The 15,264-nt window shown below is 56.9% G+C and overlaps 5 protein-coding genes across 5 annotated transcripts; all 5 read left to right on the forward strand.

Annotated features, from left to right (window-relative positions):
• Positions 1-565: 565 nt before the first annotated feature.
• On the forward strand, positions 566-5,873 carry GNI_058870 (ankyrin repeat protein; the record flags this gene model as incomplete). The annotated part of the gene is made up of 2 exons (XM_011136148.1): positions 566-607; positions 645-5,873. The coding sequence occupies 2 exons, from the start codon at positions 566-568 to the stop codon at positions 5,871-5,873; spliced, it is 5,271 nt and encodes a 1,756-aa protein (XP_011134450.1).
• Positions 5,874-6,437: 564 nt separating this feature from the next.
• GNI_058880 (zinc-binding protein) lies at positions 6,438-7,897 on the forward strand (the record flags this gene model as incomplete). The annotated part of the gene is made up of 2 exons (XM_011136149.1): positions 6,438-7,568; positions 7,667-7,897. 2 exons carry the CDS (start codon positions 6,438-6,440, stop codon positions 7,895-7,897), a joined length of 1,362 nt encoding a protein of 453 aa, XP_011134451.1.
• A 174-nt stretch (positions 7,898-8,071) lies between these two features.
• Positions 8,072-9,247, forward strand: GNI_058890 (putative dimethyladenosine transferase; the record flags this gene model as incomplete). Its single annotated transcript, XM_011136150.1, has 1 exon — positions 8,072-9,247. One exon carries the CDS (start codon positions 8,072-8,074, stop codon positions 9,245-9,247), a length of 1,176 nt encoding a protein of 391 aa, XP_011134452.1.
• A 481-nt stretch (positions 9,248-9,728) lies between these two features.
• GNI_058900 (putative transmembrane protein) lies at positions 9,729-12,158 on the forward strand (the record flags this gene model as incomplete). The annotated part of the gene is made up of 1 exon (XM_011136151.1): positions 9,729-12,158. The coding sequence occupies one exon, from the start codon at positions 9,729-9,731 to the stop codon at positions 12,156-12,158; it is 2,430 nt and encodes an 809-aa protein (XP_011134453.1).
• A 343-nt stretch (positions 12,159-12,501) lies between these two features.
• Positions 12,502-14,526, forward strand: GNI_058910 (putative transmembrane protein; the record flags this gene model as incomplete). The annotated part of the gene is made up of 1 exon (XM_011136152.1): positions 12,502-14,526. A coding segment is annotated over one exon (2,025 nt), but the record flags the coding sequence as incomplete, so codon positions are not given.
• Positions 14,527-15,264: the final 738 nt, after the last annotated feature.

Here is a 15,264-nt window from a genome sequence, read left to right on the forward strand (position 1 = left end):
ACTGCTGCAAGAAAAATAAACTCAGATCCTTCCCCACCGAATGCCTAGAACACTGCTCCAAGATTATCTATCTCAATCTCGACCATAATAAGATCTCAACCATACCCACGATTCACACTACCTCTCTACTAACCTTATCTCTCGCATACAATCAACTAACATGCATACCCTCCTCTTTACTTCAACCGACTTCGTTGATCAAACTTACACTCGATTACAACGCCATAACCATTATTCCTTCGGAAGTATCGAACTGGAAATCAATGGAGAGATTGAGTCTTCTACACAGTACGCCTGCACTTTACCAATGTGATCCTTCATAGCACGCTATCCTTTGCCACTTATTAGCACGTACTTATTAGCACATACTTATTAGCACACACTTATTAGCACATACTTATTAGCAAATACTTATTAGCACACACTTGTTAGCACACACTTGTTAGCACACACTTGTTAGCACAGATTTGACTTTAGACCCGCTTCACACTGTTAGTTTAAACCTCTTTTTCCTCCCGGAACTGATGGATTTGAGTCTAGATCTTACGAAATATTGCTTTCCGGCATGGCCTCGACGGATGGACCACAGGCTGTTGGTGGAGATGCGGTTACTGATAAGAGAGCGGTTGTCCTCTAGGTCGAAGATTCTGGAATGGGTACAGCAATTGGATACGCCGGAAGCGGAGAAGGAGGAGGTGGTTGATGATCTTTGTCGGGCAAGCGTGTTGGCAGAAACGCAAGTGGAGATTCCACCCTTAGTTGCGCAGCGGAGTGCAGGCAGCCGGCGCCACTCGGCCTACGTACGGGGGGCCCCCGGTGGTGGTCCCGGTGGTGATGACCAATGCGGGTGGAGGAGTGTGCCGAAGAGTGCGTTGAAGAATGTGCGGCAATTGCAGGTGGGTCGTTCGTGGGGGGCGGAGCGGAGTCGTACGTTGGTGGGGGAGGCGACGGGGTCGTTACCTTCTGCGGCAGTGCACGTGTTGTTGGCGTTGTTGAGTCGTGGTGCTTTTCGGATTTCGAGTTTAGACAAGAGTCGGCGATCGCGTTTGCACATGGCTGTGGAGGAGCGGCACGGAGGGATGGTGCAGGCTTTGTTGCGTGGCGGCGCGAACCCTAACCAGTTGGACGCACGTCAGTTTTCGCCGTTGTTGTTTGCGGTGAAAGATCGCGACCTGAAGACGGCATCGGCGTTCCTGGCGAGCGGGGCACACGTGGACTACGGTGGCGGGGTCTACGGGTCGCCGTTGCATGTAGCGACGGTGAACATTGACCCTCTGATGACGGGGCTTTTGCTCAAGTATGGCGCAGACCCGAACTTTTGTGACGGCGACGGTCACAGTCCACTGCACGTACTCTTCTCCGTTTTCGACAGCGGCGGCGATTCGAGCATAGCAGTGGCGCTCTTCTTACTCTCACGTGGCGCCGATTGCAACTTGGTAGGCAACGAGGGCTGGGCACCATTGCACCTCGCTAGCAAACGTAATCAACAAAAAGCCGTCAAATTTGTTCATGACTGTCTGCGCATGAAGGAAAGTAACCAGACTAGCGAGATGGCACGTGCCGCCAACTTCAACGTGAATGTCGCAGGAGGTCCGCAACGCTGGACAGCACTCCACCTGGCCGCTCGTGAGGGATTCACCCAAGTCCTACTCTCCCTCCTCCAAGCCGGCGCAGACCCCACTTTACTTAACGCCCACCACAAAACCGCCCGCCAGGTGTGCGGCGGCCAGTTCGAATGCCACAAGCTTCTTCTCCGTGCCGAAAAGGAGTGGATCTGGTGGCAATGCATGAACACTCACACAACTTCCTACGCGCCTGGCCTGCACCGCACCATGAGTCAACTCAGTAAACACATGAAAGGCAGCATGGCCAGACTCGCACACCTGCCCAGTCCCGGTCAACCACCCTTACCCGTCTGCGACCTCCGTTCTGATACCGAATTCGAGACCGAATTCGAGACCGAACTCGAGACCGAACTCGAGCTACCCACAGATTCCACATACCCAACAGATTCCACCTACCCTACCTACCCTACCGACTCCACTTACCTCGACACAAGAACCTTACAACCCTCGCTGCAACTCTCCTCATTGCAACCGCTGTGTTCTCCCCCTGTGTGTTCTGCCGGCGGCTGTTCTCACCGCGGGTGTTCTTCCGGTCAGGTGCGTTTCTCAGTCGACAGTAAACCGGAGGCTGACCAGAATGCCAGAAATGGAAACGTTGACAGTGACCGAGCTGACACCCCAAGGGTTGATACCTCCCGAGGTGATACGTCCCGAGGTGATACGTCCCGGGTTGATACGCCAAGGCCGGGCACCCCAAGGGCTGCCACCGCAAGGGAAGGCGTTGAGAGGCACTTGAGCAAGAAGGCGACCGTGGCCTGCAAGCAGGAGACGCTTCTTGCGAGCTCTCAAATGAATGCGAAAAACGATGGAGGTTCAAGCTCCCCGGAGCGGCCGCCTGAAAAGGGAATGACTTGGTCTCGTTTGGAGACGAAGCTGCGACCAAGTGGGATTTCCGAATTCAGTAACGAACAGGTCGGCGACGAGCAGATTGCTGACGAGCAGATTGCTGACGAGCAGATTGCTGACGAGCAGCTAGTCGGTAACGACACCTTGGACGCAGTGGGTCACACCCAGAGTAGTGCGGAGGTGCGACGCGGTCGGCCTGCCCGCAGTGATCATGAACTCGGCGGTTGCGAGGGAGACGAAAATGGAGGTGAGAATGAAGGGAAGCGGCTGAGGTTGCGAGGAGAGGTCGGCGGCGACATTTATAGCCCACAGACTCTGATAGAAGATTTGACTGAATTTATGGAGCCTTCTGATTTGGAGATGGATTTCAACAGTCAGTTAAATCAGGACATTCAGCAGTTCATTAAGAAGATGGAAGAGTTGCAAAAGAATGTGTACGAGGCACTTCGTCCGCAACAGCTGTACTGGTCCGAAGTGCGCTTTCCGGTGGCAATGGATGCTATGACGCGATTGCCCGAGGTGTTCAGCGCATGTTTGCCATCCACTCGGTGGCTCGCGGAGACGCCGGTGGTGAGCCGATCTATCACGGGTCTGCCGCCGAGCGACGTGTTGCCAGGGATTGAGGAACTGCGGGGCGTCGCGGCGGTGACCCGAGACCACTTGCTTAGCGACGCCCCGTTGACTGCCCGCACACACAAGATAGTGGACACTCTTACAACCATGTCCAACCAGGATCGACGGTGGCCCAAACTTCCGCACGCACTTAATGCCGTCACAGGCAGCGCCGGAATTCCCACCCAACTTATATTATCTGACCACCCCGAGAAGAGCCTGCTCCACCCCTTGGACTTTTGGGATACGGATACCACCACTCCTCGAATCGTCAATCTCGACCCCGACCTGTCAAAACTTGGAGATAACCGCAGTGCGGAATACAGCCATCTCAACACGATGATGTCCGCTCCCAGCGACTCCGGCATGGAATATAATGAGACGCCGAAGCTCATCCAGCGCTTCCACATACTGAGCATTGTTACCCAACGATCTAACTTCTCCGAGCACAGCCGAAAATTTTGGTCAAAATGGACAGGCTGCGAGTTCTATAATCACATGCGGCGAACCAAGCTCGAGGGGGAAGACCGCGGGAAGCTTATTCACGACATTCTCAGTCGAGATTTCGGTGAGTGTTTGGCAAACACAAAAGCGCGCGCTGCAAACACGCGCGCTTCAATTACGCGCGCGCCTCGAAGTTCCAACACCAAATTCTCGCCGTTGCCGCTGACGCTTGCGCTGCTATATGGGCCAATAGTCATCCCGACGGTCTTGTGCAGCGAGGAACCGGCTAATTCGGCGCAGTCGCTGGGTTTGATAATTAGACACTTCGTTTGTCGGAATAATTTCGATGCGTTGCGGCAGTTGTTTCAGCGCATGTCTGTGGAGGAGTTGATGACGCTGAGGATGGTCAAGCGCGACGGAAGGACGTTCCTGGCCGAGTCGATAGCCGATTTGCGGGCGAGAGAGGAAAGCTTGCTGGCGCTGGCGTGTTACCTACCGCTGGACACTCGCTTGTCGAAAGGCGGGGACGAGTTGTGCGAAGCGAGCAAGAGGAAGATGTTGCGCCTGTTGCGGGTTTTATTGGCGCAGGGTGCGCAGCCGAATGAGTACGGGAGGGAGGGCGCGGCGGCGCTGCACGTGGCTGCGAAAAATCGTTGTCGGCAAGTGATGCTCAACTTGCTGTACCACCCGCGGATTGACGTGAACTTGGTGGACGTAGAAGGTTTTACGGCTTTGGACCACGCGGTGCGGGGCGGAGACCACATTGGGATCGGCATGTTGTGCAACCGGGGTGCGAGTGTGAGTATTGGCGGTATCACTAGTCGCCTAAAATTCCGTTCGGCGTCGAAGGAGCGGCGTCTAACGTCTTTGGTGGGTCGATCGTTGGCACCGGAATTGGAGCAGTTGTTTCTGGCGAACAACTACTGTCCGGAACTGAAGAACCGTTTTTTGGACTACCTGATTGAGAACTACCACTTTGATAGGAAGAGAAAGTGCCGCGTGTCGGAGCGTCTGCCGGCGCCCATCAAGTGTCCACAGCAGTCGGCGACCAGCAGCGACGCGGGCCTGCTCTACAGCCTCGGCGTCGTCCCCGGCCACGTGCTCGGTCCGCCAGTAATTGTGCGTGCCACTGTCTCTGAGCCGCACCAGGGTGAAACGGTGAAGATCCAGTTAAAGCGGCGCCGGACCTCGTTCGGGAGCGAGGTAAGCGAGTTGGGTCGTGAGCATAGCAGTCGCCTCGTCTATCCCGCGGCGCTCAAGACGTGTGTGGTTTGCGAGAAGCTACTGCACCGGCCGAATGTGTCGGCGAAAACGGAATGTGCGAACTGTAGCACGCCGCTCTGTGCCGCTTGCGCAGTCGCCGTCTTACGTATCGCACCCGCTGCACTCCCACTCCTCCAAGACCTCGACCGCGAATCGCCACGCAACCGTCGCGGCTACGTCATTCGCCGAGCCCAATCACCAACCCAACCCAACGAGCTCTACAACTACCGCCTACTCGCCATCGAACGGGCGCCCGACACCGATGACCTGCCCGCCCTCGAAACCAGCCGCTCGCCCCCGGGGACGAGAACTCCGCAGTGCGCTTCCAAACTCGCTGCTGCCCGACACCGTCTCTCGGCGGCCGGTCGTACCTCTAGCCCCGCCCGTCGTCGCTCTTCCTCCGCCGGCCGGGCGCTAAGCCTCGGCGACGCCTTGGCCGCCGTTCGGCTTACACACTGGGAGGAGCCGGACCCCCGACAGGGGCCGGACGACCGATCCCCACCGGGGGGTGAGGCGTTTAAATTCTCAGAAAAGGAAAAGTCCGTCGGGGGGACTCCGACGGAGAAGAGACTGGACCGGGCGTTGCACGACGCGCCGAGTGCAATGTTCGAGGCGCTGTTGTCTTCGGCAAACGATGCGGGCAGTCTGGAGGCGGTGTGGTGTCGCGGTTCGCTCATGTTGACGGCGGGTTACGCGACGTTACGGGCGCAGAGTCTGTGTGGCGTGGAGGAGCTGCCACTGAGCGGACTACACGGCGTCTACCGGCGAATGCAAAAGGCTCTGGCGCAGAACCTGTATGCCGCAGAAGATGGCGTCCACGTCCTCCCGCGCCGCTCCATTGGCCTCTGCACGCCCCGCTCCTCGCAGGTGCGCCTGCCACCCTCTCTACCTCAACCGTTGCGAGCCGCCAGCGGCCGCGCACTCAGCATCTGCGCCCTCGTACACTACATCGCTCAAGAGAAACTTCGGCCCGGCCACGCTGCCCGCTTCCTACTCGACTCTGCCGAAACACTCAACCTCTGCCCCTTCTGCGCCTCCTTCTACCTCGGCCTCCCCACGCTCATGCGCCGCCGCCCTGCCTAGCTGCCTAATATGGTCTAGCCCAGCCCCCCTGGTTACGACCTGCCCCCCAGGTCGCGAACGGGTTAGGCCGCGATTTAGCCCTCAGGTCGCGGCCTGAGATCGACCCAATGGTTGCGAGACCAGGTGACTCCGCTCAATGCCTCGGCTCAATGTCTCGCGTAACCCCGACCTGATGCGCGGCCTGACCGTGGTACCCCTCCTGGTGCGCGGCGCGTTCCGTGTGAGGTTTTTCGAACTGCGCGAATGTCTTCGTGGCTGAATCGTTTGTTGTGGGCCTCTTGCACGACCTGCGTGAAGAACTCACAGTGCGTGGTACGCTCACTCGGGGGACCGGGCCGGTGCGTGTGCAAGCCGGGGTTCGAGGGTGACGGACGGGTAGCCTGCCTTCCCGTGGACATGTGTCTGACGCACAGTTGCGGTCTGCATGAGGTCTGCACGTCACTGGCTGGTGCGGCCCGCTGTGACTGCTCCTCCGGCTTCCGCCGGGACCCGGCCTCTGGACTCTGCTGGCCGCATGACGGCTGTAAGTCGAGCAACGGCCACTCCGTCTGCAGCAGGCGCGGTATGGTCTGTGAGCATCAGCCCGCTCTACTCTGGGCCGCCGAACACCAGCATTGGACCGAACACCACCACCACTCAGCTGGACATGGGTCGGGTGCTAAGCAGCACCAAGGGCCCGATAAGCACCACCAGAAGCCGGTGGAGCATTATCAGGGACCGGGTGAGCACTCATCAGCTGGCGACGGACTGGTGGTGGCTAGCCACGGCCTAGTGCATGAGCACTTCCGGTGCCGCTGTCCGCGAAGTCTTCCCGTTTTTGACCAAGACACTCTGCAGTGCCGGAGGCACGACGCGTGTCTGGACGCGAACCCGTGTGACCCGACGACCAGTTTCTGCGTGTCTTCGGACGAGGGCGCGACGGCAGATTGTCTTTGTCACCAGGGCTTCGAGTGGGATGAGCGACGGGGGCAATGCGTAGACGTGGACGAGTGTGCGCGAGGTACACACAAATGCCCGGCGTTAATCAGCACCTGTGTTAACAGCCCGGGCGGCTACGAGTGCGAGTGCAGCCGCCTTTACGGCTTTGCCAACCAGTTACCCGTTCACAATCGTGCGTGTGTGAACTTCAACGAGTGTGTCGAAATCCCGCACGTCTGCGGCCACTTGCCCTGCTGCAAAGATTTACAACCTTCCACCAACCCTATCCTGCCACATTCCGGCTATGAGTGTAGCGACTTCGATAACTTCGTCTCTGACCAACCACCCGAAGAGATCATAGTCAGCGCTAAAGACCTCCCGCCGCCCTTCGGCTTGCCACCCTTCGGCTTGCCGTCCTTCGGTTTACCCGAACCGTGGCCAGCACCCTCCTCCGGCAACCTGGGGTCGCTTTACGGCGGCCTGCCCTCATACAGCGAGCTGCCCTCCTATGTCGGGGCGCCTTCCTACGTCGGCCTGCCTGCGCAGGAGTCGTTCACATACCGCGATGTCTACCACGACGACGGGTACAGCGACCCCGCCTACAGCCACGTGTCTGTGCCCCGTCAGGTGGAGCCGTATCAAGACGAGCCGTATAAAGTCGAGCCGTATCAAGTCGAGCCGCATCTGGGCGAGGGCTACAAGGTGGCCGGCAGGCGTCTGGGTGTGAGTAGCCTGCTGGTTGGCCGGGGCCCATTGCCCAAGTTCAATGTGTCCTCGGTACCTACATTCCTGAATTCATTAATAGATGTCATAATTTTGCCGCGCCAATCGGACCGGAGGAGACTAAGTGGAGTTACCTGCCCAGTTGGCTACAGATGGCAAGAGGAAACCAGCGAGAACTAGCAAGGGCCAAGAATTTGAAGAAGCAGGCGGAAGCTTCTAAAGCGCACAGCACTCTCAAGGAGAAGGACAAAGCTATGACCATATTGTGCAAAGTCTGCCGCCAAGCATTTATGTGCACGAGTACCAAGCAGATTCTGACCCAGCACGTGGACGCCAAGCACCCGAAAAATCAATATAGTGATTGCTTCGACGAGCTTAAATAACTTCATTTTAACAACTAACTGGGTCTTGATATGACGCCTGGAATGAACTGTCGACCGGGAGTCTCCGTTCCGAGAGGGAGGAGTCCCGTTTGTGTGTCTCTCGGGCCAAGTTGTACGCTGTACTGGGCTGGGGCCCCGGGGGCTGGGGTCCCCGGGAGCTGGTAAAAAAATAAGATGGGCAAGCATCGGTTACTGAAGGGTGCTAAAGGTGTGAGTTTCCCGGCGGCGGGAAGTTTAAAGGAGGCCGCCGTGGCTGTGTTGAAGAAGGGGAAAGGTGAGAAGGTGCGGTCGCAGGAGGATGGGTCGAAGAAGGGTAAGATGACGATGAAGTTGGAGAAGAAGCATGGACAACATTTGTTGAAGAATCCGGGTATAGTGAAGAAGATTATTGAGGCAGCTGATATTAAGAAGAGTGACGTGGTATTGGAGATTGGTCCGGGTACGGGTAACTTGACGATGAAGTTATGCGGGTTGGCTCGAAAAGTGCGTGCGATAGATATAGATGTGAGAATGACAGCGGAGGTGAAGAAACGTGTGTTATCGGCGGGTTACACGAATCTGGAGGTGGTGCACTGTGATGCGTTGAAGGCGGACTTTGGTGAATTCAGTGTTTGTACGGCGAATTTGCCTTACCAGATTTCGAGTCCGTTTGTTTTCAAAATGATCACCGTGCCGCACACGTATAGAGCGGCCGTACTTATGTTCCAGAAGGAGTTTGGAGAGCGGCTAGTGGCCAAGCCGCATGATAAGTTTTACTGTAGACTATCGGTGAACACGCAACTCTTCTTTAAAGTGACTCGAGTTTGCCATGTCTCTGCAGGCTCCTTCAATCCGCCTCCCAAGGTAGATAGCATTGTTATAAAATTGGTTCCCGTCAAACAGAAGTACCAAAACCTCAACTATCTGCAATGGGATGCCATGCTACGTATCGCCTTTAGTCGAAAACGCAAAACACTAGCAGCCGCTTTTACTTCTGGCAAAAGTGTGCGAAAGACACACTCATTTATCGAAGGCATTAACGGGAAAAGAGTGGAACTTAGAACATTCAAGGACCATATAAGACAACTGCTCGAATCCATCCCATATAAGGCAGATCACAGCGAGGACGTAGTTACCTTCGCGCAAAAGCGAGCCGTCGAACTTAGCATCCCGGACTTGCTGGTGCTTCTCCATACATTCTCTAAAGCAGGCATCATATTCCCTGTTCAAACATCCAACAAAAATGTTTCATCCATCAACCTCGACGCGACCACAGAAGCCGACCAAGTCGTTCCATTGTCATGCTTTGCAGACGATGATGATGATGATGATGACGAAGTAGACGAAGTAGACGAAGTTATTATGAACTAGCTTCTTCCTGGTCACGGCTTTTTTTCTTGTCCGATAATCCTTTTTGTCATAACCGAATTGTTGTGCACTGAAAATATTGGTGCATGCTCGCGCGCTTTTATTACGTCGTTTTGACGGGGGTGGGGTGGCTGAGGGGAAGGAGGGAAGGGAAGGGAAATGGAAGGGGGAAGGGAGGAGGAATTTTGGAGCTGAAATACACAGACAACCATGCTGGTTTCATGAACGTTCACCATCGACGAACGTTCATGGCGTAGAACAGTTCAGTGGGCGTTCACTCGGTACATCACTCAGCAGTGGATTGTGCTCGGTCAATGGGGGGATTTCAGCGGGCAATGAAGGCGGTGATGGTCGTTCCTGTAGCTGTCGGGGCTAAATTTATATATTGTTTGGCGCATGGATGGGTATTGTGGAGAAGGTAGCCCGCTTTCGTTACAAGTGGTTTCCGAGGGGGTATGCGTCGCAGCGGTTAGGGTTGCAGTTAATGGTGGTGTATTTGACCACGGGGATTCCGCTGTACTTAAAGTCGTGGACGAAGTTCTTGGGTCCGGCTCATTGTTACATAGCCACTGCGGCTTGTGTGGTACAAGACCCGACGGTGGGTGGGTCACTGTTGCGAGCAGTTGACCGTATTGGTGGTAACATACTCGCGTTGTTCTTTGCCAATTTGATAGGTATCCCGGTATGGATAGCAGGTTGGCGTTATCTAGAGCAGGCGCCATGGTTGCGCTGGTTCTTCTTTGCGAACGCAATTGCATGTGCGTTCTTCTGGGGCTACCTGTACTTTCTGATGGGCGAGGAAAGGCACTTACTGCTGTTGTTTTCGGGCATTACGATTTCGCTATTCATGTACGCCCTTTACGAAGACAATTGGATGTGGGCAACGTGGATGGCTTTTCTCTGCAACCTACTCGGATGTGTCCTCGGCCATGTCGTCTTCGCCACTGTGTTTCCCGTCACCGTCGCCCACGTAGCCGAGGACGAACTGAGTGCTGCCACACACGCCATTGCCTCCCTCACACACTTCCTCGTGGATGTCATCGCTGGAACCGGCGAGGGCATGGTCCACTTAGCAACCGAAACGCGACTCAGCAAGGCACTCGAACGCCGCATACAGGAGACTGAAGACGAAAAACAAGACGCAGAATTCCAGGCTGCCGCCGCCCGTATTGCCGCCAAACGCGTCGGCTCCGAGCACCTCTTGGACGCTGCATCCGCGCGGCAACTGCGAGCCAGCGGTGCCCGAACCAGCGGTGCCCGAACCAGCGGTGCCGGAGTCAGCGGTGCCCGAGTCAGCGGTGCCCGAAATGAACTTAAAAAACACCAAGAGGAGGGAAATCCCTTTGGTGGACGTCCCTCTGGTGGACGTCCCTTTGGTGGACGTCCCTCTGGTGGACGTCCCTCTGGTGGACGTCCACTCGAGGAGGTGAAGGTGGGTGAGTCACCAGACCTCGTTTCGCTGGACAGCCGAATTGGGGTTGAGGAAGGAGCTCGGCGTGAGAGTTTGGTGGGCGCGGGCGTAAGTCCGAGGCAGTACAAGGGAGGGTTTCAGACAAAGGACTTAGTGTTGACGGTGCAGGAGTTTTACAACTTGTTGGATGAGAAGATGCAGACGATTTGGAAGATGTTGAGTGTGCAGCGTACTCGTTATCGTGGTGCGGCATGGGAGTACCTTCAGCTGGATCCGGGTGGGAATCAAGCGCGTCATCAGAAGTTGGTGAATAGCTGTTTCAAAGTATTTTATTTCGTGGCACGTTTGCACGAAACGTTGACGGTTAACAACGAAGACACCAACAGCAAGGATTCCATTGAGAACCAGGTACAATCCTGGGTCACACGTTCCAACACGATTTTGTCGAATTACCTAAGTCTTTCCCGTGTTGACTTGGCGGCGAGCATGGGTACCAACGTTACGCGACATGACGTTCACCATCGCACTGCCCCTGCAGCCGCTGGCTACCCGCCCGAGGGGGCGACAATTGCGGCATACCCGAGCCAACTGCTAAGCAGCGTCTCCATCCCTTACCTGGGTGGCTTCATGACCGACTACAGCGTACACAAACAGAACACGCAACGTCCCCTCACTAAGTTCGAACTGGACATCTGGGGCAAACACTGCGATATCGTCGAGGAATACCACCTCACAGTGCTGGGACCCTACTTCAACGACGTCGCTCTCGCTCTAAGTCGGGTGCTGCTGATTTACGGCGACTTGCTGTCCCAGCGCCGATACACGCTCCGTCAAGACGAACAAGAGGAAATTGAAGAGCTTAAGGAGATCATGAGACAACTAAAAAAACAACACTTCGGCGCCAGATACAGACTGATCAGGATGACCGAGAATCTTAGTCGGACCGTGGTGCATTCGCCATCCCGAAAACAGTTCGGAAACTTGACCCTTGAGCAAACCACCAGCCTTATTGGACACTCCACCCCTGCGCAGGTTTTGGGAGACCCACAGGAGGGCGGGCACAGCTGGGGCGGTGAAGCCTTGCGTCGGGGCGATAGGACTAAGGACGGTGCGGACAACGCGGGTGCGGACAACGCGGGTGGATGTAGGAAAAAAAACGGCCTCCCTAGCGAATTTGCTCCCGACGCCGCCTGTCCGGGGGCGTATGATCCCAACATCTTCGCACAACGCTACATGGAGTCGGCCACCGGGTCCACGGTTGAAGACTTTATGTGTCTACCCGATGCTGTGCGACACTACATTTGGCAACGCGCTGCCGAAACGTCGGATCGATTCGACAGCACTGTCTTCCTCATCGAACACATCTACAGCGCCGTCATCGAGCTCGGCTTCCGAACCAGACAGTGGCTGGAAAGCAACCACAAACCGCACAAGCATGGAATCAAACACTACCTCTCAGAGCCGACCCGCAGGGGTTCGAGCCGCCGGGGGTCCAGGAGCTAACTTATTCACTGTGGCCCCGGAAATGGTCCCGTGCCTAGTGCGGGTCCCTCGTGCCCATTTCGGGGCCTCGCCTATTTCGAGGCCTTCTGCCTATTTCGAGGCCTTAATGTGCTCATTCGTTCACGGCCTGTTGCGCCCAGGAGAGTAACGCCAGTTGTTTGTCGAGTAAAACTAGCAGCGATTGACCACAGACCAACCTCCTGAACTATTTTTATCGACAGCTCCGAGGTTCGATGGCAAGATTTTTGTTCGAATGACAAATGCGACCGGTGACAGGGAACTAGACAGCACAAAAGGATCAGGGTCAACGGACGGACGAGGGTCTCTGGACAGACGGGGGTCAATGGAACGACCAGGGTCAGTGGACGGAACGGGGCTGGCGCACGCATCAAGGTCATCCGACGGCCCGGGAGCAGAAAGGGGACGACTGAGTAGCCCAGACGGAATCGACGGGATCGGTCGCCAGGATACCGAAGGCCGTCGGGAGGCGTATGTGCAGCCTGATTTCGAGGAGTCTCCCGCTTACTTGACGGATTCCTTTCCGGAAGGGAGGGGCCTAGTGCCTGAGGTGACTGTCATCGACATCGACCGGGAGGAGTCTCGTACAGTGGTGCCGACGACGACTACGGGGGCGAGTGTAATCTTGCCGACGGAGATTCCGATCGATATGTCTCTGGTCGATGTTGCAGGGGGGACGGAGCCGGCGTTGCCTGAGACGGGTTTGTTGGGCCCAACGGCGACGGTGCAACAGTTGACGACGTTCGACTTATTCCAGGCGGTGGGTCGCAAGACGACAGTGGGTATGGAGACGAAGGACTACGAGCGTTTCAACGTGGGTGCGATTGAACGGTTGAACACGATATCAAAAGACCGCGGTCTGCAAGGCTGGAAAGGCGTATTGCGCCGCATCTGGGAGGACTTTGTGCCCAAGGGCGTAAAGGGGAACCGACTGGGCATTCAGTGGACAATGATTCAAGCGGTGTCCTCGATCCTGATATATATGCGGCCTCCTGCTCATTACTTTTGGGGTCCTGTGTGGGGTGGTCTATCGGTGTTTATTTGCATCAACGCAATCACGACGTGTGACATAGCCACGGGTGCTACCACGCGGAACGCTGCGCTTCGAATTTTGGGGACCACACTTGCGGCCGCTCTCAGTTTCCTGTTTATGGTCCCAATGGTGTTGAATGGCTTAAGCGGCTACGAGGACAACGATGAGGTTCGGTGGATTCTCTACTTCGCCTGCGTGGCCTCGCCCTTCTTCTGGAACTTCTGGATCCACCACTTCCCTTCAGAAATGGAGGAGAACTTCACTTATCAAGGCTTCAGCACACACGTGTATCTATACGGAAACTACTCAACCAAGATCGTCTACGACATGTGCATCTGTACTCTCGGCTCCTACATCGGAGCCGTCTTAGGGTTCATCGGCTACCAGTTCATAGTGCCATTACGCGCACGTGATAAAATCGTGCATGAGGTTTCACTCGTTTGCGATAAGATGAGCGCGGTCTTGGAGCCACTCATTGGATTCGAATCGGGCTTTAAGATCAAGGGCATGCGACCACTAGACGGGCGCCGAAAAAAGAACATTCTCACCAAGACGAACACGCTGTTTAAGCAGACCAGTAAAGCCATACGCAAAAGCATTTCAAGGAACGCGTCCAAAGAAGAAGGCATGACAGCCGCCGACAGCGACGACCTCGAGGCGACCATGATCAGTCTAGATGACTTTCGAGACCACGTATGGACTCTGTTGGGCGACTCGAGCAAATTGATGCAGGGCCACCCAGAACTCCTCAAGAACGCCACGGTAGAACACTACTGGCGAAAGCCGCACTTCTTCAAGCTGAAGAAGTTCCAGCTCCTCTACAATGACTGCGTCGCCATCTACTACCATGTCAGCAGCCTCTTCCTCATCCTTCAGACACAACTTACCACCACCCACCACAGGGACACCTTCGCCGAACTCAATCGACACTGGGACGTGCCCCACACCGGCCAGCCGGAGTCCGATTACGGTGGTTTGTTCGCACCTTCGCAGAAAGACGATGAGTCAGTTCTCTCCGCTAGCATGCTCTCCGCCAGCATGTTCTCCGCTTCCAGTAGAGACGCCTCCAGTCGCGCCGGGCTCTCTCCCAACCGGCTCACCTCCGCCTCCCTCGAGGCGACCACACTTCTCCCAAACACGCTGCCAAAAACACTCGACCCCAACGCGGCGCTCGATCTCAGCAGCACAGCGGTTCGGTCCAGCACCCTGCTCGACCGGAGCACAGTGGCCGAGCTGTCCCCGGTCCCGAGACAGCTCACCGTGCCTGGTCGACGACTCACCGGCGGCCCCGACGATCGCGGTGCTGACGCCGCGCCCGTGAGTCTGTCTCCACCGGCCGTCTCTCCACCGGCTGCCGCGTCGGCCACCTCGGACCCAGCGGCGCCGCCGCCCGTACCGCGGCGCTCCCTCCCATTCCCGTCTGAAAACGGACTGGTCCGGCCGCCGGCGAAGGAGTCTTCCCGAATCTACAGCCCTGTGCCCGCGCTGGCCCGAGTCGCGGCGGCGTCACCCGCCACTCGACCAGAGTCGCCGCTGGTCCCCACGCCCGCTATGCAGCACGCCTACACACTTCCACCACAGCGCGCTGTCGACGAGACACCCCCACCACCGCTTCCCGGCCGCAGTGCTGCTGCCCGCCTCACCGCCTCCATCTCGCTCGGTCACGGACCAGGCGCCGGCGGGTCGGTGCTTGGCTACCGGCCTGCGAAGTCGGTCGACCCAGGCCCCGTTTCCGTCCCATCCGGGCCCTCGAAAGTGGGGACTGAGTTGGGGGTTGGGGTCGAGGGCGGAGACCCGGTTCACGCCTCCGGCCAACTGCTGGCCACCGCTGGGGTGGCAGGGGCCACCGCTGGGGTGGCAGGGGCCACCGCTGGGGCGGCGGGGGCGTCGGGTCTGGTTGCGGAGGTTCCGGTTGCAGCGGGGGTGGCGAAGGCGACGAGTATGACGCCGCGTGTAGACGTATCGCCCGTAGCGGAATCGCCGGCGGCGGCAACAGACGCGTTGAAGGAGACGCTGCAGACGGTGCGAGAACAGTTAGTCGCGGCGCCGGCGGAG

The sequence above is a fragment of the Gregarina niphandrodes genome (assembly GCF_000223845.1).
Source record: "Gregarina niphandrodes unplaced genomic scaffold scaffold00009, whole genome shotgun sequence".
Lineage (NCBI taxonomy): Eukaryota > Apicomplexa > Conoidasida > Eugregarinorida > Gregarinidae > Gregarina > Gregarina niphandrodes.